At 35.3% G+C, this 24982-nt stretch overlaps 2 protein-coding genes across 7 annotated transcripts in view; one reads left to right on the top strand and one right to left on the bottom strand.

Annotated features, from left to right (window-relative positions):
• TFG (trafficking from ER to golgi regulator) overlaps nt 1-17308 on the top strand; it is a 36226-nt gene extending 18918 nt beyond the window's left edge. The window contains exons 5-9 of one of the 6 annotated variants that reach the window (XM_017521085.2): nt 1544-1708; nt 5655-5783; nt 13273-13371; nt 15737-15777; nt 16493-16875. In XM_017521085.2, coding sequence (XP_017376574.1) covers nt 1544-1708; nt 5655-5783; nt 13273-13371; nt 15737-15771 — 428 coding nt within the window. In that variant the 3' untranslated portion in view covers nt 15772-15777; nt 16493-16875. Of the gene's footprint in view, nt 1-1543; nt 1709-5654; nt 5796-13272; nt 13372-15736; nt 15778-16492 lie in introns of all 6 variants that reach the window. The other 5 variants (XM_017521084.2, XM_017521081.2, XM_017521082.2 and 2 more) reach the window with 5 other exon arrangements.
• Nucleotides 17309-17475: 167 nt separating this feature from the next.
• The window catches only part of LOC108298397 (target of Nesh-SH3-like), an 83568-nt gene continuing 76061 nt past the window's right edge, over nt 17476-24982 (bottom strand). The window contains exons 23-27 of the mRNA XM_037735769.1: nt 22836-22915; nt 22036-22065; nt 21040-21201; nt 19844-19966; nt 17476-18896 (exon numbers count right to left, since the gene is read on the bottom strand). Coding sequence (XP_037591697.1) covers nt 18781-18896; nt 19844-19966; nt 21040-21201; nt 22036-22065; nt 22836-22915 — 511 coding nt within the window. The 3' untranslated portion in view covers nt 17476-18780. The remainder of the gene's footprint in view (nt 18897-19843; nt 19967-21039; nt 21202-22035; nt 22066-22835; nt 22916-24982) is intronic.

Raw genomic sequence — 24982 nt, 5'->3', positions numbered from 1 at the left:
AAAAAAAAAAAAAAAAAAAGATAACTGGTAGACATGTTTTAAAGGTGTATTTCTTTTTCCAAAAATTTAGAAAATATGAGGGTAGCCTTATGTAATGGTATGTTAGGAATGAATGAGAGCTAGCAGCCAGTGTATGCTGTGGATACCTAATATTCCATTTAGCACTTACATTTTTTTCAGAAGGTAAATTTTGTGTTGATTACAGGGGTGATACAAGAACTGATGTTCAATTACTTATTGGTAACAAAATTGGTAATCATTGTACCTTAATTGACTAAATGATTAGCAACCGTCTTTTTACTTACTTGTGTTTTGTTTTGTTTTGTTTTGTTTTTGATGTCTTTTGTATCTTGGACTTGGATTCCTATTTGTAAAATGTAGGTTATTGTTGAACTCCCTTTCTTTCACAAGACAGTTGTATAAATCCCTATGGAATATCTTAGTATCCTTAAAAAAGCATGATTTTAAATTTAACCTGTTCATAATATTTAACATTTTGTTTTTTTCTGTTGTCGTTTTAAACATTTTATTATGGGAAAGTTGAAGTATATACAAAAGTAGACATTATAATGATTCCCGTAACGCCACATCCAATTTCAACAATTACCAGCTCATAGTATCATATTATTTATATTACACTCACTTCCGCCCCTTCTTTTTTGGTGAGACAGGAGTGCAATGGTAAGATCTTAGCTCACTACAACCTTGGTCTCCCTGGTTCAAGTGATTCTTGTGCCTCAGCCTCCTGAGTAGCTGGGATTATAGGCATGCATCACCATGCCTGCCTAATTATTGTATTTTCAGTAGAGATGGGGTTTCGCTAGGCTGGTCTCGAACTCCTGGCCTCAAGCCTTCTACTCACCTTGGCCTCCCAAAGTGCTGGGACTACAGGCATGAGCTGTTGGACCTGGCTCTCTCCCTATATTTTGATGTAGATCCCATATACATCATTTCATCTGTAAGCATTTTAACAAGTATTTTAATAAATATTTTAAGGTAGCAAATTCAAAAATGTTTTTAATGTGGTATTTTTGGAAGTTTATGAATTAATTATGGTTGGCTTGATTTCCATGTAATTTAATAGTGGACCTGTAGACAGTAGAAGTAAAATGTAAAATTTGAGATTATAACCTTAGTTAAGTTTCTTATCTTTTTATAAAATGAAGCCTTAGTTTCTATAACTCTTATTTCCAGAGTGCCCAGTGGGTATCTGATACTAGGATATAGGTCATAGGGCTCCAAAAAAAAAAAAATGTTTATCATGAAGCTTGTGTTTTTTTCATCTTAATATTTTTTACAAAAGGAGGTAGATAATTTTTTTGGAAAAGCTGACGTTCATCTTTTGTTTCTTGTTGCCGTTTCCTCCTGATTTTAGAAGTAAAAATATTAAAAAGTATAAAGAAGGAAGTAAAATGATCTATAATCCTGTGACATTCCAGACTATCATTATACACATACATTATTTCCCTATTTTGTACTTTTAGATCTTAATGAGTATAGATAAAAAGGAAACAAGTTTTTGTTTATTCCTCTATTCTTACAGATACTGTGGATGGTAGGGAAGAAAAGCCTGCTTCTGATTCTTCTGGAAAACAGTCTACTCAGGTTATGGCAGCAAGTATGTCAGCTTTTGATCCTTTAAAAAACCAAGATGAAATCAATAAAAATGTTATGTCAGCGTTTGGCTTAACGGATGATCAGGTTTCAGGTAAGTTAGTTTCTACCTGTTTTACATCTTTCATTTTCTTAATCTTTTCTTCCTTGTCTTTCCTTCGTTCTTAATTGAAGAATAACTTGGATATGGTGAAGTGCACAAATGTTAAGGGTCCTGGTCAACAGATTTTTACATATGTGTACACTTACATAAATCACTAACTAGATTTAAGTGTAGATGATTTCCAGCACGACAGAAAGCTTTCTTATGTCTTCTCCCCATCAGTAGCACCCTCCCCCTTAAAGAATAACCAGTGTTTGATTCAAATATATTTTTGAAAGTAAAATTTAGAAAGTTTTAAAAAATCTGAAATATTGTATAATTTGATTCATTGCAGTATTCAAATTATATTTGACTTATCTTAGGGAAATTGAAAATTAAATGTAGATTTTCTGGTTAAATTGTGTTAGTATAGACTTTTTTATGTAAATAAGTTTTTAACGTCAAAACAGTACCTATATTGTTTTATTCTTTCAAACTTGTCATTTCTTCACTGTTTTTTCCTGCTTTTTCTCTTTTTGGATTCTAATAACACGTACATTGGTGAGTTTGATACTGTCTCATGGGTTTTTAAGGTTCATTCTTCAGTCTTGTCTCTCTTCTTCAGGTTGGGTGATTTCTGTTGAACTCTCTTCAAAGTCGCTGTGATTTCTGATACGCTGTTGAACCTTTCTGGTGAATTATTTAATTGTGCTTTCAGCTCTAGAATTTCCATTGAGTTTTCATACTTTCTGTTTTTCTGTTGAAATAACTTTATTTTACATTCATTAAAACTATATTTTCCTTTAGTTATTTGAATGTATTTATGTTTGATTCTTTAAAAATATTTAGGATAGCTACTTTAAAATGTTTGTCTGCAACATCCAGCACTTGTACCCATTTGGTGTCATTTTCTATTGACTGGTTCCTCTCTGCCCCATATATTTCCCAGCCCCAGTAGGGTCACATTTTCCTGTTTTTTTGCCTGTTTTATAGTGTTTGGTTGAAAACTAGACATTCTGGTTAACATGTTTTAGAGACTTAGGATTCTTTTTGTTATTTTGAGGATTTTCTGATATTGTTGCTCTAGCAGGGACTTGATTTGTGTGGACTTGCCGACATAAATAACAAACAGAAAAGGGCTCTCTAAAAGAAAAAGATATTTGGGAATAGGGCATTGCATTGAGAATATGTATGCCATTGTAAACTATGTGCATATTCAGTGAGGTAAAGGCAGACAAAGGTTTTTAAAGGAAAAAATGGGAGTACATAATTCTTTTGAAATAATTATTGTTGGCCACAAAGATCATTAGCAAGAGTGATGTCAGTTTGAGGTTGGACAGACATTTCTGGGCAGATGTCCTCACAGAAGGGTTTTTTTTTTTTTTGTAAAGTTGTGATGGACTTTGTATAAGCTGTGGTTTTTGAACTCTTTTGTGATAGTTTTTGTAAGGACCCTCTCTTCATGGCCTTATCAGAGTTTTTATATTTTTTAATATTAATGACTTCATTTTGGTTTTGACAACTTGCACATACTCAAAACTACTACTCCTTTATCCCTATGATGTATAGCAGCTGATACGTCTGCTCAGTCCTTTCAGCTCGCTCTAGGTGCTGCTTTTTCTCTGAGCCTTGTTGAGATATCCTCCTCTGCTCTCCCAGCCCTATGGTCAGCTGGGGGTTTGGGCAGAGTATATATACCTAGATTTTGGGTCTTACCCTTTCATTGGCACCCTCACTCCAGGGATTTTCCTCCTAAATCTTCAGCTCCTTGTCCAGCCATGAGGCTGTTAACACTGTCGTTTTCTGCTGTTGGAGCTGCAGAGGTCAGGGCTTTTAATTCTTACCCATTCCAATTTTATTGGGGTAAACTCTGGTTTCTGATGGACTTTCAGTTATTTCAAATAGTTTCTTCTGTTTTATAAAGGTTTTTAGTTGTTACCTGGGGGAGAGTTTATCTGACCGATTTACTTTTCCTTTATCAGTAGTTGGAAATACAGTATTCAGTCTATTCATTTTGTATTTCTTAGAAACTTTCATGGAATTACTTACTAAAGTTGTGTGAAAATCTGATGAGGTCAGACTTTTAAATTTTGATTTAATTGAATATTCCACACTAGAATAATATTAATATGATTCACATTTGAAGACCGTTTCTCTCATAGCTATGTTGAATTGTACTAGGAAAAACAGTATGCATAGCTAGGATACTTGTGTAGTTCTTCAGGTGTGATGTGGTAAAATGTGGCTTATTATAATAGCGAATGTGGCAATGGGAAGGAGGGAAGAAGTATTACAAAGATGGAATGAACATTTAACTGTAATAAATTACATGTACAGGAGGAAAGAGGAGTCAAACATAAATATATAGAGAGAGTCTAATAACGTATCTTTTGTAGGAAGAATGTGTGTATTTATCTACATATATATAACTAAGTTAATGTAGGAAGAATGTGTGTATGTATTTATCAACATATATATAAATTTAAGTAAAGTGGTGGTAGATAGAAACCATCATCCATTTTATTCTGGTAATAAGTCTCTCTTGCATTACCATTATTATATCCTAGTTTAGGTTCTTATTAATACTTGGATTGTCAGCTGTCAACTGTGTGCCTAACACTGTGGTAAGTTCTGGGGATATACCAGAGCAGAAGATAAAGGTTTGTCCTTAGGAAAATTAGTCTGCTGATAATAGCAAGTACTTACATGGAATTTTCTGAGCAGTGGTCACTTTTATAAACTTTTGCTGTATAATCCCTTTTTAAAGTCCTTGCTATAAGCTCTTGTTAACTCATAAGCCTCACAATAACGTTATGAAGTAGGAATTAGTACATCCTTTGTACAGATGAGGAAACTGAGGCACAGAGATTATGTAACATGTCGCGAGTTACACAGCTTGTGAGTGACAGCACTAGGATTTGAACCTAGGTAGTCTGGCTGCAAAATCTATGCTTTTAACCACTCTTCTGCATTGGCAAAGCAAAAAGAAGTTAAAGGAATAAAACATATCTGCATTGTCCTCAGAATATCTTTTTTGACTGTCACAGCACTGGAACTGTAATATATTCTCTCCATTCATTTCTGTGTTTAATGTTTTGGAAGAATTATAAATCTGTGTAAATCCATGTGTAAATTTGAGGGCTAGGCCTTGTGAGGCAGACAAAAAGAATCAAGATCAGGAGCCCAGCCAAAAGAGCTCAGAGTCTTAAGAGGGAAAATGGGGCTGTTCAGAAATGCAAGGTAGAAGTCAGTATGGGTTAATAAAAGTAAACCAGATTGAAGTTCACTACTGGAAAAAAAACTATTCAAGAGTCAAGAAGGCTTACTAGAAGTGTGGAATTATAATTGGATTTTAAATAATGTATTTAAATACGTGAATGTTACATTAAATATTTGAGGTGGTATAGTGGAAAGAACGGTGATAAATGAAATAGAGGTAAAAAAATATTAGATATGTAATGGGAGTGGGGAGAAGGTTAGGGTTAGTTTAGCTGAAAGGGAGGCATGCGAGAAGAGAAATTGTGTGAGAAACGGTGTTTGGACCCTTAATGCAGACTAGGGGGTTGAACCTAATTTATGGGCAGTGGAGACCCCTTGAAGAATGAAGTGATAATTTTGGCTGATGTGCAGAATACATTGCTTGGAATGGGGGGGATATGGGCATTGCAGACATGAGTTTTGTCTTTTTGCAGGGAGAGGTTAAGACTCAGGAATATAGTACTCCACACTTTATAAGGAAGGATTTCCAGTTGTAGCTTTGGAGTAAGAGACTGGAGCAAAGGAAAAAATAAAATACATACATTTAAAAAACTGTAAAAAGCCTCATTTGTGGTTATATACTTATTCTATACTACTTTTAGTGTCTTTTAACCAAACTTATTCCTTGAGCTTGCTGAGAGAAGGCCTTATATTGGATACTAAACTGACTTTTTTTTTTTTTTTTTTTAAACCTATCCAGGGCCACCCAGTGCTCCTGCAGAAGATCGTTCAGGAACACCTGACAGCATTGCTTCCTCCTCCTCAGCAGCTCACCCACCAGGAGTTCAGCCACAGCAACCACCGTATACAGGAGCTCAGACACAAGCAGGTCAGATTGAAGGTAAAATAGAATTTAGAACACATGTGTGGAAAACTGCATGTGTAGAAGTGTTTATTGCCGTATTGTTATAAACACCTTATGTATTTAGTCATGCCTTGAACACAGCTAGGAAAAGTTTTGATTTACTGACATGATTTGATGTGAAAAAACAATAGAATAATATGTCAGGTATGTTTCCATTTATTGGAAAGAAAAAAATCCCTAAAGTGTTTATATGAATATAGATACAGAGTGAAAGACCAGTCGTTAGTCAGTGGTGACCCTTGGGGAGGATAGTGAAATTCAGACTGGTGATTTCACACTTTAGTTTGTGTTATACTTAGGTGTTGTTTTATCTCCCTCTTCTCTTCAGCATCTATGCATGCTTTTTCTAATTTAAAAAGATTTCTAAAATAGAGGTAAAGGATAACTAGTTAGAGTGGGGTTTTTTTGGTAAGATTACAGACTTTTATAATTGTGTAAATATAGCAATATGTATTAATAGAAAAAAAGCAGTGTACTTTAAGTCAAACTTTTTCTTCTCTAAATAATCCGTCTTTGGATGTGTAATTAGTCTCCCTGGGTTTTGATACTCTTTCACTGTAAAGTGTGAAAATTGGACCAACCCAGTGATTTCAAAAGAATGTCTTTTGTCCTGAATGAAATATAACTTGAAAGCTCTGTATTTAAAATAGGGGATTGAAGGGCAACAGACTTCAGACGGTAGCACTAAGGTGCTTCATTGAAACCCTTGGAGTTCTGCAGAATGTGACTAAGTACTTACCAATCTCTAGGGTGCCTCCCAGATACTGAAATGTGATTTCTATGAATTGCCAATGCATGTTAGGACCTTTAAAGCCACAATTCCACTTCAAAACAAACACCAGGTGGTGCTCTAACCATTTGTTTAATGGGTCAGATAGTTGTATAATGTATTTTCACCACCAGAAGCAAGTGATTAAAGTTATCAATCACATTACAAAAAACAAAAACAAACAAAACTTAGCCTAAAATGAACTGACCACTTTGGAATAGAATCCTGTTATCCTGTAGTGGATACTTTCAGAGTTGTCTGGTCAGGTGTGGTGACTCACATCTATAATGTGCTTATAATCCTACAAAGTGCCTATAATCCCAGCACTTTAGGGAAGCTGAGGCAGGAGGATAACTTGACCCGGGAGTTTGAGAATAGGTTGGGTAACATAGTGAGACCCTGTCCCTACAAAATAAAAAAAAAAAATGATTAAAAAAAACTAGCTGGGTGCTGTGGCATGTGCCTATAGTTCCAGCTTCTTTGGAGGATTGTTTGCCTTGTTGAATGAAGAGGTGGAGGCTGCAGTGAGCTGTGATCACTCCACTGCATTTCAGCCTGGGCAACAGAATGAGAACCTGTCTCAAAAACAAACAAACCGCTCCCCCGCCCAAAAAAAAAATCCACAGAGTTGTCTGTTGGATAAGCAGCAGTCATTGTGGACTAGCAGATGACATTTTGCTGATGAATCAGTGGTTTGCGAAGAATTTATTGCTTAAGGCTTTCCAAGTTTAGTCGTCCTCCGTATCAAAATTCTACTGCCAAAACTAGAACAAACTAGGACTAAAGCAGATGTGGGCTGAAACGGACAGAAGCAGAGTATAGGTATGATGAGAGTTTAATGCCTATATCAGGTGAACTATAGATTTGTTTTTAAATAAATCCCATTTTAAGCGGTGTATACTGTTATAGAATGACAGTTGGAAGGATCCTTGTACCAAATGTTTGCTGTTTATGTATAAGGAAATGGGCATTAAGGCTCTATTAGCAATATCTAAACATTCTATGAAGTGTTTGTTTTAATTGAGCATTTTCAAATAAGTAAAATTTAAAAAATGTGAAAGGATATCCAGTGAAAATTCTCTCTCCCACCTCTGTCTGCCGCAACCAAGTTTCTTTTTCCAGAGATAGTAGATTAACACTGTTTATATGCATTTAATGCCTTTAGAGTAGTATTGTATGCCTTGGTACAATTGTTAACAGTTAGCTTAATTAAAACATACAGTATGAAAATTGTACAATTAATAAGTGACATCATTTAAACACTTAATAACCGATCTAAGTCTAGTGCTGTACAAAAGAATTAGAGGCCACATTTAATTTAAAATTTTATATTTAGCTGCATTAGAAAAATGTTTAAGAAAAGGTAAAATTAATTTTATTTATCCTAATATATCCAATATAAGTTAATTATTTTGGTACGGTGTATTGGAAATCTGGGATGTGACACTGATTTGGAACACTTTAAACACAAACAACATACCACAATACAGACAAGCCACATTTTAGGTGCTCAGTAGCCACATGTGGCTAGTGACTATGTGGCTAGTGACTATTTTAAGAGCACAGCTTTAGATAAATATTATTTATGGATTCCCAGCATGAATTATAGGGTACTTTAATAAATACATTTTGATGTATAATGAGTCTCTGATGTTGCCAGTTATTTAGATCAATTTGCTCAATAATTTGAGCAGAATTACCAACATAAAATGTATTACTTATAATTTATTAACATAGCAATCTCTTATAATGCGTAATAGTCCAAATTAAAATGAAGAATTCTGAGTTGTTACTTAACTCCCATAAAAGGAACCTTGGAACTTTGAATTTTATTCTGAAGAAATGTAGTGTTAATACATTGTTCAGTTAAAAGAATCAACAAGATACTGAGCATCATTAAAAAAACCAAAAGGGAGAATGTTACCCTTCTTCATATGAAGCCAGTGCCTGTTATTGGAAAACTATGTGACATTGTCAAAAACATATGTGGTAAGGAGAAGAAGCCTAGAAATCTTCAGAGATCAGTAGATACTGCAGTTTGACAAACTAAAAACATGAAAAAGCATGTAATTAAAATCTGTAAATCATATGCCAGTATAATGAAAAGCTGAGCAGACTTTTTTATAAATGTCGAAACAAGACAGAATAATCAACTCCTCATGTAGACATCGTGCAGCTTCAACACTTGCCAATATTTTGGCATTCTTTTTTTTTTAATCATTTTCCCCACTGCACCCCTTTTAATTTGCTGGAGTAGTTTAAATCAAATTATGAACAGCTTATACTCAGCTATTTCAGTATGTATGTCTAACTGATAATCTTTTTAATATAACCACCATGCCATTATTTAACAGTGACTCTTTTTTATTTTTAATTGAGACAGGGTCTCACTCTGTTGCCCAGGTTGGAGTGCACTGGCGTGATTACGGCTCACTGCAACCTCAACAGTGATGCTTAATGGCAATGTGTACTAGTCTGTATTTGAATTTCCCGAATTGTTTCAAGATTAGTTTGTTACAATTGATTTGTTCAAATCAGGAGCCTAACAGGGTTCATACTTTGCTTTTCATTAACGTGTCTTGAGTCCTTTTTTCTGATAGCTGTCATCCCTTACATGTTCCCCAAATCAAAACTATGCATATTATTTATTACTATGAAGCTATTATCCCAAAATATAGATGCTTAGACAACAAATGTTTATTATCTCATATAGTTTTAGACAGTCAGATATCCAGGAATGGTTTAGTTGGGGGATTTTGGCTCAGAATCTCTCACTGGGTTGGAATTAAAAATGATTACTGGGGTTATAGTCATCTGAAGCTTAACCAGAGCTGGAGGATTCAGTTCTTTACCATTTGGACGTCATAAATGCTGTACATGTGCAGAAGCCATTGAGGGTCAAAGAGGCTGGCTATTCTCTGTAATAAATACATTCCATAAGTTTTACCATTACTCCTTGCTTCATTCTGTTTTCTTTTTCCCCTTAGATAATATTTTTTATAATTTTTTATTCTTTCATTATTTTTGAAAATACACATAAAATATAGCTTATATATAGTTGTGCACTGTATGACAACGTTTCAGTCAACGGTGGGCTGCATATATGATGGTGGTCTCATAAGATTATAATGGAGCTGAAAAATCTCTATTGCCTAGTGATGTGTAGTCATCATAATTGTAGCACAAAGCATTACTTACGTGTCTGTGGTGATTCTGGTATAAACAGACTTACTGCCAGTCATATAAAAGTGTAGCTCACATAATTATGTGTAGTGTCTACTACTTGATAATAAATGAGTCTGTTACTCATTTGTGTATTTACTATAGTATACTTTTAAATCATTATTTTAGAGGGTACTCCTACTTATTTAAAAAAACAAAGCTGTAGAACCAGGCTCAGGTAGGTCCTTCAGAAGTTATTCCAGAAGGCATTGTTATCATAGGAGATGAAAGCTCCATGATGTTCTTGACCCTGAAGATCTTCCAGTGGGACAGGTTATAGAGGTGAAAAACAGTGATATTGATGATCCTGATGCTGTATAGGCCTCAGCTGATGTGTATGTTTGTGTTATAATTTTTTTCTAAAAGTTTAAAGAGCAAAAGAAAATTTAAAATTAAAAAAAGAAAACATAGAATAAGGATATAAAGAATAATTATTTTTGTATATTAGTACAATGTGTTTTAAGCTAAACTGTTAAAGAGTTAAATTTATAAAGTAAAAAATTATAGTAAGCTAAGGTTAATTCATTATTGAAGAAATGGAATTTAAAAAAATAAATTTAATGTAGCCTAAGTGTATAGTGTTTATAAATCTTCAGCAGTGTACAGTAATGTGCTAGGCCTTCACATTTACTCAACACAAGTACCTCACTCTGAGCAACTTCTAATCCTACAAGCTCCAGTCATGGTAAATGCCCTAGACAGGTGTACCATTTTTTAATCTTTTTTTTTTTTGCCATATTTTCACTGTACCTTTTTAATGTTTTGATATGTTTTAGATACACAAATAATTACTATGGTGTTACAGTTGCCTAAGTATTCAGTACAGCAACATGCTGTACAGGCTTGTAGTCTGTTGTATTCCTATAGCTATATAGTAGGCTGTGATATCTAGGTTTGTGTAAGTGTACTGTGTGATACTTGCACAGTGACACATTTTTCAGAACCTACTGTTGTCATTAAGCAATGCATGACTGTATTTTTTATTACTCAAAACATTGCTGGCTGGGCGCGGTGGCTCACGCCTGTAATCCCAGCACTTTGGGAGGCCGAGGCGGGTGGATCACGAGGTCAAGAGATCGAGACCATCGTGGTCAACATGGTGAAACCCCGTCTCTACTAAAAATACAAAAAATCAGCTGGGCATGGTGGCGCGTGCCTGTAATCCCAGCAAGTCAGGAGGCTGAGGCAGGAGAATTGCCTGAACCCAGGAGGTGGAGGTTGCGGTGAGCCGAGATTGCGCCATTGCACTCCAGCCTGGGTAACAAGAGCGAAGCTCCGTCACAAAAAAACAAACAAACATTGCTTATTATAAACAATCTCTGCACCTTGCTTTCTTCATGTATCCTATAGATCTCTCAAGTATGTGAAGAAGTTCCTTTTTCTTTTTTTAAACAATTAGACTTCTTAATTAATTTTCAGAATACTGTGACAGTCCCATTTGGACTTGAATGAGGTGGGTTTAAAGTAAGTACTGTAAATCCTCACTTAATATTGTTGATAGTTTCTTAGAAACTGTAACTTTAAGTGAGACGATGTATGAGGAGGAAATCAGTTCTATAGGCTAATTGATAAGAGTAAGTTGAGTTCCTACAGCATATTCCTGATCACAAAAATACCCCTGGACTTTTAGATAAAGACTAAAAACAAATGTGAGCTATAGATATATTTAAGAAAGATTAATAAAAACAAATAAGATGATACACGTAGTTATTCCAGTTCAGGGCTGTGGGTGGCTGAAATCTATCCTGGCAGCTCAGTAGCAAAGTGGGGACCAACCTGACAGGATGCTATTCCATCACAGGGTGCACTTGCAACCACACACACACCCACAGTCAGCAGACTGAGATCACTTAGACATGCTAATTAACCTAACATACACATCTTTGGGATATGGGAGGAAATTGGAGTACCCAAAGCCAACCCACACGGACTTGGGGAGAATGTGCAAACTCCACACGGAACAGTAACCTAAGCTGGGAATATTTTTTTTTTCCTTATCAGTGTTTTAACAAAACAATGTGAAACAAAAGATGTTATTTGAGGATCTGCTGTAAAAGGAATATTGTGTAGAGGTAGTAATAAACCTCTGAAATTTTTAACTCTAGTGATATTTTCAAAATCAATTTGTAGAAGTTTGTGAAAACATGCCAAAAAGAACAGCTTTAAGAAGAGTTGTACCCTATCAGTTTTTATTGAGGGCAATTAACTACATTTTTTACCAGGAGTTTCTTACTCATTGATGACCACAGTCTACCACAGTCTACTACCACATGGAGCCTTAATCTCAGCCTTGTTTGATGATGCCCAAGTTAATATTAGTGTTATTTTGTTCATGGGATAGTATATGCAAAACTACTTTGTAAACTAAAGCTTTGGAGTTATGCCTGGGATCCAGTGATGGTTCTTAGCTCTTGATGGTTCTGTTCTTAGCTATCGACTGCAGGTAAGTTGCTTAATTTTTCTGTATCTGAGATAGGGAATACTAATTTGGTTGAACTTTTTTTTAATGTATGCATTGCCTGTTTGCTTATTTTTTTTTTAATTGAGGAGTTAAACCTTTTAATTTTGAAGAATTAAGAGTTCACTGTTATATGCTATACGTATTTATTCCCCTTGATCATATTCCTGATAAAGACATAAATCAATAAATCTTTGTTTGAAAATCACATGTATGGGAACAGTTTGTGAGGACAGAAAAATAAAAAGTAAAATAAAATAATAGGAAATAAGTGTCCAAAAGGTTTCTTCATAGGAACTGTGGTTTTTGACCCCAAATAGGACAGATAGGACTCTCATGTTCAAGAACACATCCCCAGTGTTAAAAAGGTCTACCATTGTTAAATAGTGCAATGAAGAACCATTTAGGCTTAATTAGAGTCCACATTATTGGTTGAAGATGTTGGATGTTCATACAAAATCAAACTTGACAAATTCCAAAGGTGTCTTTCAGCTCTGGAACAAAAGATGTCATGTAGTTCCTTGCTACAAAAAAGTTCTTTCATATGGTAATAGAGGTCCAAACCTTTAGAGGGCAAATACAGTGCTTTAGGAAAGACTTAGATGATGTTAATGGTATTTGTCCTTTTTTTCATTTTTATTTGTTGATTTTCAGCTCACTTGGCTTTTAATGAATATTAGCGTTACTTATCTGTTGGCAGCTGGGTTTGAAAACATTTGTTTTTCTAGACTTTATGAAATGGTAGCCACTGTTGTTACACTTAATGTTTGTTGCCAGTTAGTTCTCTGCAGTTAATCCACAGCAGAGCAGTCACACTTCTTAAATGGTTCATTTTCTTCATAGACATTTAAAAGTGAACAAATACTTTCTTGTATATTGTTACACTGCTTAGATGGAGAGAGGATGTATATGCGCCTTTAAAATATTTCTCTTTGCTACATTAAACATGCCTGTTTTTTTCGTGTGTGTGTCTGTGTGTGTGTGTGTGTGTGTGTGTGTTTTAGGTCAGATGTACCAACAGTACCAGCAACAGGCCGGTTATGGTGCGCAGCAGCCGCAGGCTCCACCTCAGCAGCCTCAACAGTATGGTATTCAGTATTCAGGTGAGCAGGTGTTGAAAGGGAGTTGGCTTATGGTTTTTTGCTTGTTCCTATACTCATTAAACTTTAAGCTCTTCTTAATTCCTTGATTTGTAGTACATTGACATAATAGGTATTACGTTTTTATTAGGGGAATTACATTAACATCTATTATAAATCAACATTTCAGTTTTCTGGTGGGCAAATAAAACTTAAAGTAGATGATTCTGCAGTAACCTGTAGTGTCAAAAGTTTTTAATACAAAGCTGTCTCTTACTAATATGATAAGCTTACGTCTTAGGCGACTTAGTGCAAGGTTCCCCCCTCCCCTCCACTTCCGTGTAACACATAATTCTAGCATACTCTTAGTACCTGTAGAAATATGAACACTTTATTCATAAATGGAAAGGTGATCTTAAGAGCTAAATTAAGCTACTTAGGTTTTAAAATCTCTTGCAAGTATGTGAGAATACCAGATACAGGCCATAAAATTGTATAAAATGTAATTCAGGCAATTAAGAACTTTGTTTAGCTGTTTTAAATAAGCATCCTGGGTATTTTGTTTCTATTTTACCATCTGTCCACTGAAATATATGTATTTTTGATAAATCTTATTAATGTATCTTTGGCTGTGATTCCAGTATTTTTTACATTTATGTCAGAGAGTTTGTTGTGTCCAACTCTTGTTTTACAGCCAAAGATTTAAATATAAGAGTTTCAACTGTAATTAAAAATAATTTATGCAAGTTGAGTCTTGTCTAACTTCTATTTTATGGAGTTTTGTGGTATCAGCTAGAGCAGGGGTCAGCCAAGTACAGCCCACAGGCCAAATCTGGACTGTTGCCTGTTTTTTTTTGAATAAAGTTTTATTAGAACACTTATTTTTATGTTCTCTGTTGCTACGTGGGCACTAGAATGGCAGAGACCATGTGGCCCACAAAGCCTAAAATATTTACTATCTGGCACTTTACAGAAAAGTGTGCTGACTCCTGACCTAGATCATAACATTCTGTCATTAATTTTATTTATATTTGCTGTAGAGTGACTAACCTGTAGCGACTTATTTTTAATTGTATAAAATACATAGAACTTAAGTTTGGATCATATTAGGAGGAAGGTTGTTTTTAGGTTGCAGTTCTTAAAAAAATCCCTGTTATAAATTATGTGATTTATAGAAAGGATAGCAGAGCTGAAGAGATACAGTTGTCATTTAATCTCAGGGGATTTCGGCCCTTACTATGCTTTAGAATCACCTGGGGGAGCTTTGTGTAGCTGGGCCTCATTCCCAGAGATTTTGAATTTCATTTGATTGGGTGTGGGACTCAGGCTTTTGCATTTTATAGGTTAGGCAACTAGGTTTCAAAGAAATTGTGATTTGTTAAAGCACATACAGCCATTCACTGGAGGGAGCTGGGTCAGTTCAGTATTTCCCTTTATCATTCTGCATTCTCCCAACCTAGACCAGAGTTGGCAGACTTCTTCCTTAAAAGGTTAGATGTTGTATGTATTCAAAAAACCCCACATAATTTCCATATTTCCATTTTTTTTTTTTTGCTATTTCTGATGTTCTTCACCTAAGTTACTTATTATTTTGGAGGGATAGAAGGGAGACTATACACACGATAGGAGCATTGCCACATTATGTTCAAGAGACTGGTGGGCCGCTAATGAAATCTTCAGCCTGTAGGGTTATTCCCACCCTTAAGCAATAATTAGGGATCGGATTACCTCCAGGCCCAGTTAAAAAAAGGTTGAGATTTCAGTTGCCAGGATGAAAAGGGACTTTTTTTTTTCACAGTCTTAAAATGAATAGGCATTTTCAGTATAAAGCTGAAACAATGTTTCTTCAAAACTTTATAGTGAAAATTTAAGTTTTATGTAGAGGATAGGACATACTGTATGACATTCAGAATTTTTTATGAATTTAGTTCAGTATTTAAATGTTACCATGAGTTAAATGCATTAAAGATACTTGATTTACTTATTAAGAACTAAGCTTGCTCTTAATAAATGTAGTCAGGGTCTTCACTCTGAGTAAAATTTAGTTTTTTCAAATTATCTTTGTATTTCTGATCCTACTAGTCTATTAACTTGAATTTGATTGAGAGATATGGAAATAGTCAACTAAATACTCTGCTTGGAGACTGAGTGGTGGTGGTAACACTGGACCCTCTTTGACACTGTTGTTGGTTTGCCAGTTTCCCTCTGACCTTTTCCAGTTTTGTTCATGGACTATGTCATAAAGGTTTCTTTCATGAGTAAATTTTGAACCCAGGTTCAAGGTGAGTTCAGAATATACTCAAATTCATTCAATCCTTTTTTTTTTTTTAATGCAGGGTTGTACATATTTTAATAATTTTCTTATGTATCTGGTATTTAATGCTGACAGGATTCCAGTCAATGGAGAGGTTTCATTGCAAGTAGCTGCAGGTGTGTTTCATGGTAGAGATAAAAGTTTTCAGTGAAGCAGACTTTCTTTGTAAAAAAAAAAAAAAAAATTACATCCTAGTAAATAATGAATATAGATGTTGCTTTTTTTGGGGCAATATGGTATACTTTTATGTGCTGTGCTATACTGCTAAGTCAAAATATTGTAAAGGCAAAAAGCATCAGATACCAAATCTAAAAGAAAAGATTTTAAGGATTGTGAAAACAGTACTTTGTATTTATTCTTAAATGGCTTAGTTTTTATAGAGTGAGCAAAATTTAAAGCACCTAATTAGTACAATAAGATTTATAGTATTTCATATAAAAATGTTCATTCTCTGCAATGTGTTTTTATTTGATGTTGTTAAGTAGCCCCTCCCACCCCAAAACCTGGTTAATGACTATTTAGCTTTCCCATTTTTGGTCTTCCTAGAAAGTATAATCTTTCATTTATCATTTGAGCTTCTGGTCTAGGAATTATGCTATAGCAGGAATTTGCTCACAGGGATTATGTCTCAGAGGGTTTAAAAAATTGTAGAAAATATCTCTCATAACTTCCTGGTCTTGAAATATTATGTGATGATGGAATCTACCACTCTGCTTGTTACATAAATATTTGTTAAATTTCTCACCATTTTTAGTCCATAACAGTAAGACTAATTCTCTGGAAAAGCTTTACTAAAAGATAAGATACATGTTATTTGTTTTGCCTTTTCAGTAAGCTATAGTCAGCAGACTGGACCCCAACAACCTCAGCAATTCCAGGGATATGGCCAGCAACCAACTTCGCAGGCACCAGCTCCTGCCTTTTCTGGTCAGCCTCAACAACTGCCTGCTCAGCCACCACAGCAGTACCAGGCGAGCAATTATCCTGCACAAACTTACACTGCCCAAACCTCTCAGCCTACTAATTATACAGTGGCCCCTGCCTCTCAACCTGGAATAGCTCCAAGCCAACCTGGGGCCTATCAACCAAGACCAGGTTTTACTTCACTTCCTGGAAGTACCATGACGGCTCCTCCAAGCGGGCCTAACCCTTATGCACGTAACCGTCCTCCCTTTGGTCAGGGCTATACCCAGCCTGGACCTGGTTATCGATAAGGAGGCTCATCTATACCAATTAACGTAGCTGCTAGCTATCGGCCTCCCAAAAGACTCCAATACTATTTTAATTTGTATTGAAGTTCAGAAATTTAAAAAGCAGAGCATTTTTTATGATATCATTGTTGCTGTTAACTGGAAGTATAATTTGCTGGACCACAAAAACCAAAATGAAAGTTTTTTCCTCCCTGCTTAAAAATGTAGCAGCTTCTTAGTTACTTTGGAACACTACTCTTATGTGTATAAAGTGATTGATTGACTTTCTAGCTTCCCTTGTCCAGAGGATATTAAAATGCTAGGGTGAGGTTTAGCCATCTTACTTGGCTTTTTACTATTAACATGATGTACTAAAGTAGAGCCCTTTGAGAATACAACTAGATATTATGTATAAAATGTAACACTGATAGGTTAATAAAGATGATTGAATCCATTAGTGGTCTTGAAATTTAATTTAGTCATTAACATGAAAAAAGAACAATTTTTTAGAAATCCTTATTGGTGTTTGAAGTATAAACATTTTAACTTACAGATTTCTATTCAGAGAAAGATTGCCATTTGATTTTTGTCCTTCCTTTGAAAAAAAAATGCATTTGGTAATCATTGGTTTAAAATAAACTTTATTACTTGGTATGATGAAAGGTTAATTTAGGAGATAAACAAACAACAGATGATATAAGTGGGGTTTGGTAGAGCCTGGATAACTTTGTGATTTTCCTTCTGAGATAAAAGGTATAGTTACTATACTGATGAACCATTCAGAAATAAAAATAAAAACTCATCTTAAAAAAAACTACATCTCTTTATTGCAGAATTTATACTTGTTTGAAAAATACAAAATGTAGCATTGAGAAGATTGAAGCATGTTGCAAGGTAAGCACAGGGAAAGGTCCTTTCAGAATGACGGCAACAGTGCAGCAAGGATTCTCATTCCCTGCCTGAAGGAAAATACCTTTTTAATAGAAATGAGTCATATTTTCATTACGGATTGAATTCAAGTTACAAAAGCATTCTCCGATACATTCATTTATAGAGGTCTTACATATAAATGCATAGTAAATATCCTGTAAAGTGGTTGGAGATCGCATCATGCATTACCTTTTCGTGCTCAGACTTCACATTCAGTCTCTACATACACCTTCATTAGAGTCATAAAAACAATATGAAGACAAGTGGGTAAAGGGATAGCTTGACAAAGTATACTCGGATACCGTAACTTTTATGATGGGTAAAAGTGTATCTATCTTTTGAAACAATATATTAGACTCCATTTTTAGCTGTAATGAAATTTACTGATTCAGTCTTTTCAATGATTTGCGGATGTTTAAAGGAAATATAGTTACACATTCATGCTAATATATTTATTTAAACTCCTCTGAAAAGCTATTCAGCTATTGCTTTAAAAATTGAAGTTTAAATATAAATGTGAATATTCGGACCTTTTTTCCCCAGATAGATATGCTGAAGATAATTTGATCCAATAAGTTAAACTAAGTAGAGATTTATGGAATTAATTCATCAATAGGAAGCATACACATCAATAAAAGTAAATATTTTTTTTTAAAGTATGTAACTTTTTTGATGTTAATTTTGTTATAAAAGTATCTCAAAACATCATTACAACAGTGTGATAAATAATATACAAACGATCTCTTAAAATACCATGTATAGGGAGCCAGCTTCCCCAAAAACATTATTCTGTTAACATCAATATCTTGCTTTCTTAAAATGACTTTGTAAAACCTGATAAATACTCTTAGCAATCTTTTCTAATAATAAACATCTAGTATTGCTATTAGATTGTAGAATTTTATACATAGTAAACAAAATAGCTTTAAATGAATGTGACATAGTGTTTTCAATGATTTTGTTTGCCGTGATGAAACAGAAGGTAACTTGGTGCAGCATCTACCATTTTCCAGGAATTGTAGTCCCGCATTCATACCACTGAACATAATTGATTTGAGTATGACCACCTATTTCTCCAAATTGGACAGGTTCCTGGCGAACTGCTCTGAAATAGCCTGAGAGAGAAAATAGTTTTATTTTAACAGCTGCTATATTACATTTTTGCCCTCATAGCTGATAGATTGAAGGATGTGGAATAGCTGAAGGCTAATCTGAGCGAAGCAAAGTAATTTAGAAAACTGAGAGCAAGAAGCTCTCGTGTTGTCTCCTGAGGCGTCATCTTGGTTGGCTAAAATGGGCACCTGAAAAGTTGTTGACATTTGCCATGTCGAGTTAGGAGGGGATGGTTGGTAGTGACAGTTTCACTGCCCATTAATGTGTTCACAGAACTTAGTAGGTCATCTTTTTTTATTGTTGGTATTTTTAAGTCCAGTGAACAAAATGTGTTACTGAAAAATTAATCAAATGTTATTTAGAGAACCTCCTGGTGATTCCTGACTAATATGAACAATTAATTTACCCACTTCTGCACTGCTTAGACAAGGATTAATTTTTAGTCTTATTCAGTGCTCATTACACAGCTTGGTGCTAATGGGTCTTTAGCAATTGACAGAGGTTATTTATTTTCCACAGAATTTATTCTATTTTAATTATATTTATACAGTTATTTGTAAGGTATGTACTATTTTTTTTTCCATTTATAGTAGCAGTTTAAAAAATTTATTTAAGGAGATAAAAATAATGGAAGTGTGTTCAATATGACAAAACCCATAACATTAATACATTAATGATTCAAGTTTGGGAAACTGCTTTTTTATATCTGTTTTTGCAAATTTAGATTTTCTTGAAGTAGGATGTATTTATATTATGTCTGTATAATTTGTCTTGGCGCTAAGTCTCTAAGCTGAGAAACATATTAAAGTCTTCATTTTTTCCTAGCCAGATGTGTAGAGCAGTAGAGTACTATAGAATTCTTTTTAAATTGATTGGTTTCATCAGCTTGATTTCTTTCTGGGTTAATCTGTAAAACTCTGTTGCTTATGAGGAGGATCAGAAAACATACCTTCTTTGATTGGTAACTGGTCAGAGGTGAGTTGCTGCCCAGTGCGTCCATCTAAAAATGAATCCACAAACTGGCAGTGATCTTCTCCATGGCCCCTCTGATCACCTATGTTATAAAATTTTCCTGAAGAACCAGAAGTGAAAAGGGTTTCTTACTTTGATATGTGACAATTCTGAAATAATCTTCATTACTGTTTTTGTACTTTCTCCCCCCATTCCCTGTTATCCTTGTTCAAACCAGCGTTGGTCTCTTGCCTTCCTGTATTCTTCCTCCCCTCCCCTTCTCAGAGATGATTGATCTTTTAAAAATGCATGCCAGATAATGTTTATTTTCTCCATAAATTTCTCCAGGAGTCTCCCATTATATTCAGAATAGAATCCAAAGTCCTTACCTGATTTCAAAGGTCCACATGATTTCACACCTGCCTGCCCCTTCACTTACTAAGTCTGGGCCATACTGGTGGAACTGGCCAGGGGTATTCTGCCTTAGGTCTTTGCACTTTCCCTTTCCTCTAGACCTTTGTGTGGTTAGCTCCTTCTCAGTGTTCTTTGTTAGTGCTAACTTTTTAGAGAGGCCTTCTTCACCTTTTTCAAAATGTTCTTCAAAGTACCTCTATAAATTTTCACTTATGTATTGTCTGTCTCTCCTTACTAAGGAAATGAAGGAGAGGTAAGCTGTGGGAAAGCAGGAAATACCTTTTATGCTGCTCTGTGTTCAGCACTTAGAACAGTTGAATGACTGAAAAAATATCTACTTTTTTATATTGGGCCAGCCTATTAAAAATTTTTACTCTGAATATAGAAAATTATAACCTATTGGGTATGGAGCAAGGGGTTGTAGCTCTTACAGCATCTTGAAGATACTATATTAATTCCATGATTATTGTTAGTCACTTCATTGTCAATAGGCTTTTTATCCTGGATGGTTGTAACAAAATGGAGCTTGATCATGGTTGGTGAATGTACATTCCAGTTTGCCACAATGGCGCCGTTTTATAATTCCATTTTTATTACTTACCTTCTAAAAACATTCCTTAAATTCTTGTTTTCTAGGAATGATAACCATTTCAGTAACATTTTGCTCAGAGGAACACTTGTGTTAGTGCCTGGAACTCTTAAGAAAAGGCCAAATTGTACAATGCCACAAAACATTCCCATAAGTCAAGGACTGAAAACAGAGCTGGGGGCCCGGCTTACCTGTGAGGGAGTCACTCAAGTAAATCTTGTATCTGAGCGAGTTGCACAGCTGCACTCCTACAAATTTCTTATACCATGTCCTTTTGACATATTGTTTGCCCTTACACTCTGAGTAAGAGTCTGAATTAAAGGGTCTTTCAGTCCATATGGCATCTCTTCCTGCTACATACGGAAAACAGACGGTTTGAGTTTAGGCTTTAAGAAAACAGTTTGCAAAATTTGTCAACTTGCTGATACCTCCCCCCCAGCCCATGATAAATATTGGAGCCAAAAATATTAGAAGGATTTAAACACATAAAGTCAGTAGATAAATCTGAGAGCAGCATGTTAAGGTGTTTAGATGCTGAATGATTTCTGTAGAGCTAGATGTAGACAGCGTCCTTTAGGAGCAAATTTAGGTTTCTTTTTTGTAGCATGTTATAAAATTTAGACAACTGCTTTAATATGACTTGTTATTAAAAGTGGAAATGAGAGTGTTGTATCTTATTATTATTTTTTGAGACAGGATCTCACTCTGTTGCCCAAGCTGGATCATGGCTCACTGTAGCATTAACCTCCTGAGCTCAAGCAGTGATCCCACCTCAGCCTCCCAAGTAGCTAGGACTATAGGTGTGCACCTGCCTAACTGATTTTTTATTTTTAGATTTTTTGGAGAGAGGGAGTCTCACTACGTTGCCTAGGCTTGTCTCCAACTCCTGGGCTCAAGCAGTTCTCCTGCCTCAGCCTCTCAGAGTGCTGGGATTACACTGGCTGTCTTATTAAACAGTAATAACCCTGTGCATGAGTGAAAGCAAATTTCAGAATGTCCAACTTGTTCCCAGAACATCATGGGTCCTCAGTGTTGTACAATGTGTAGGCAAACATTCACACCTGTTTGGTATTCTAAGAAGACTAAGTGGAAAAACATGAAATCATGATTCAGATTCTGTCAGGTCTGTTCATTTGAGTAAGTTTAGAAAAACATGTAGTTGTGTTTTCATTGAGACAGGTACTTACCAGAAACTGGCTCGCTCACTCTTGGGTCCGCTGAGGAGAAATAAATACAAAAGTCAGACCTTACTAGATAAACCCCCAACATACCATGTGGCGTGGCGAAGACTGTGGGTGCTTACAGTTGTTAAGAAATTTTATTTGCAAAATTGTACATTTTTGCTAAGGATTGAATTTGAAAGTTTTTTTGTTTTGCAAACGGTTCTTGATTTGATAATCTACTTGGTAGGTATTCAGCTGGATCTGTTCCATGTAATTTGAGTAGTTAGGAACCTTTGTCACTGTTCCAGCCTTCACTTGAATTTCAAAAGCTGCTGCTTTTAGTTTGATAAAAAAAACTTCATGGTAAAAGTCACCAAGATGCCATGAACCACAGTTGGTATAAAAATTATGCAAATATTAATGCTGTATGTGCAGATGTATCTCATTAAGGAATTGCAGCTTGTAAGGTCTAATTAGAAAATTTCACAGCTGTTACTAAACTATCTTGGGGTTCCCTTTCTGGTTCCCTCACTGATATTTTGATTCTAGGCATAAAGGGGAGTAATCGTTCAGTAGCTTTTTGGAAGAGTATAGCTTGACTATGCTTTTTAAATTAAATTGATGTGTCTTTAAGTGAGGAGAAACCATACGTGGTGTTTCTCTAAACCTTCATCAATTTGCTTTTTCCTACAAATGGGTTTCCAAAAATTCGAGAAACAGTATATGTAGTGTTTAGCTGGGTTTCAAACAAGCTTCCTATGCAAAACATTGCTCCGCTGTGGCCCTTTTACATCCTGTCTGGGAATTACTGTTGATGTAATTACCTGATTCAGTACTGAATGCCACTGTGTTGCTGACTGGGCCTTCGCCAAGTGGGTTTTTGGGTTTCACCTGGAATTCATAACTGTTGAGGGGAAATAAAAAAAATACTTGTAATATATTCCTCAGGAATAGGAGGCAACATTCCCCTTTTATATTGACATCCCTTTTGATTCTATTTTGAAATTATGACAGTGAATGTTCCAGAAAGTAGGTTGAGGAAAGAAAACATGTTCCAGAAGTAGATTAAGGAAAGAAAAATAATTTCCTAGTTCTACTTTCTGAACAGCTTGTCAAATGTTTCATTAAGCATTAAGTTAATAAAAAAGATGGTTGTCTTTAAAAATCTCCAAACTAGTACAGATAACTTGGCAGATTGTTAATAGACATGCAAGAAAGTGGTATATGGTAAACAAAGGCTAATTCGAAAAACAAGGAGCCTGTTTCTTAAAGATGTCTCAGCTACTTCCTGGGGCTAAGAAGTTGCAAGATTCTGTTTTATTTTCTGTTATCCCAACCCCGAGTATAACCCTGGACTTAGGCCATTTTCCTCACTGTGGGGCTTGAACTACTTATGTCAGAATCACATGATAGGGTGGCAGTGGTGAAAGTGTTAATCTGCAGATTTCTTTTCTACTCTAGGTATGGAATCAATTTTTGAGGAGATTCAGGTCAGAATTTGTAACTCCCCTAGGTGACTCATGTGCCCACTGATGTTTGAGAACTACTGTTTTACTCTGTAGTCTATTTAACTGTAGACTAAGCTATGGGAATAGATACACATAAGCGTTTCTTTGCAAGGACTTCCTAGTTGTATCCCTTGGAACTTGGGTCTTCTGTGGATCACAGGATGCTATGGTCTCCATAAAAGGTGCATGATAGGGTTGCCTTGTGAAGAGGAGGAGCACAAACACAGACATCTCTCTCCCTTGATACACCAGATTCATGTTGGCCAGTCCCTAAATTTTGTTAAACAAAACAAACCCCCAAATGACCCTAGGTCCCTTGGGAATTGTAAGTTCCTTTGACTGTATCCTTAAGAATTATTCATCATATTATTGTGCGGTATTTAGCAATCTTTATTCATAAAGTATGTAAACAAAGCAAATCCTTTAACGAAATTGAAATACTAAAGCAATTTGCCATTTGCCTGAAATTAAGATTTCCTTTCAGCAGCAAGCAGACTTGGCCGTGAAAGGACTTTGAATTCAAAAATCAGCCTGAGTCAGCCGATAATATTTTGAGAGTCTCAGATTTGTTCAAAGCTTTTGGGAGATAAATAATTTTTGTCTTTGAGAAGTCTGTAAGAATGCAGAATGTACAAAAGATAGGTATCTTATAAACGAGCGAAAAACAGAAGGGTGACAGCTGTCAGTTTAGTATAGCTGGTACTAAGTGATGAAGAAAAAAAGACTCAAGTTTCTTGATCACTGAGATACTGCATTAACACACTGCTGGAATCTAGTCTAAGACAACAGAGTCCAGTGCCACAACAATGGCAGCCACTTTCTGAATGCTTACTGTGTATCGGATGCATTAGTCATTCTGCATATATAAAGCAATACAACACATGCAAACCCTGATGAGATACATCTTATCCTAATTTTCATTTGAGAACAATGAGGCTCAAAACCCTTGTACTGTTACTGCTTTTGCTTTTCAAAGCTTTAAAACTTAATGAAATGGGGAATAAAACTTACCCTTCCTCATAGGGTTTTTAATGAGAGAACGCAAATGACAGCATTTTGTAAACTGGGCAATTGATAAAAGTTGTCATTTGCAATGAGAGACTTGATACAAAAACAACTTTGTCATTTACATAAATCACACATATATGGGGGTATTTTCACATGAAATATTTTCCAGAGATTAAATATTTGTTAAGAGGCTTCAAAACAAAAAGCCCATAGAAGTATAGTGAACTTAAAATGGAAAAAAAGAAATCATAGGCATTTGGACTTTGATTGAAATGGGCAATGCATTCCACATTTGTTCCAGGCCACTGCCAAAAGTGTTGTGCTTTGGCCAAGCCTGACTGATTGCTGGAATTGTCTCCATGTCTTTTTATTTCACAGTTATGTACACTTAAGCTCCATTTTTAGCATGGCCACAAATGTAAGCTACTTTTTTAGGGTGGGTTTTTGTGGTTGTT

Source organism: Cebus imitator, unplaced genomic scaffold, assembly GCF_001604975.1.
Source record: "Cebus imitator isolate Cc_AM_T3 unplaced genomic scaffold, Cebus_imitator-1.0 Scaffold950, whole genome shotgun sequence".
Classification (NCBI taxonomy): Eukaryota; Metazoa; Chordata; class Mammalia; order Primates; family Cebidae; genus Cebus; species Cebus imitator.
Note: the sequence above shows the minus strand (reverse complement) of the source record. Positions and strands in the feature narration are given on the sequence as shown.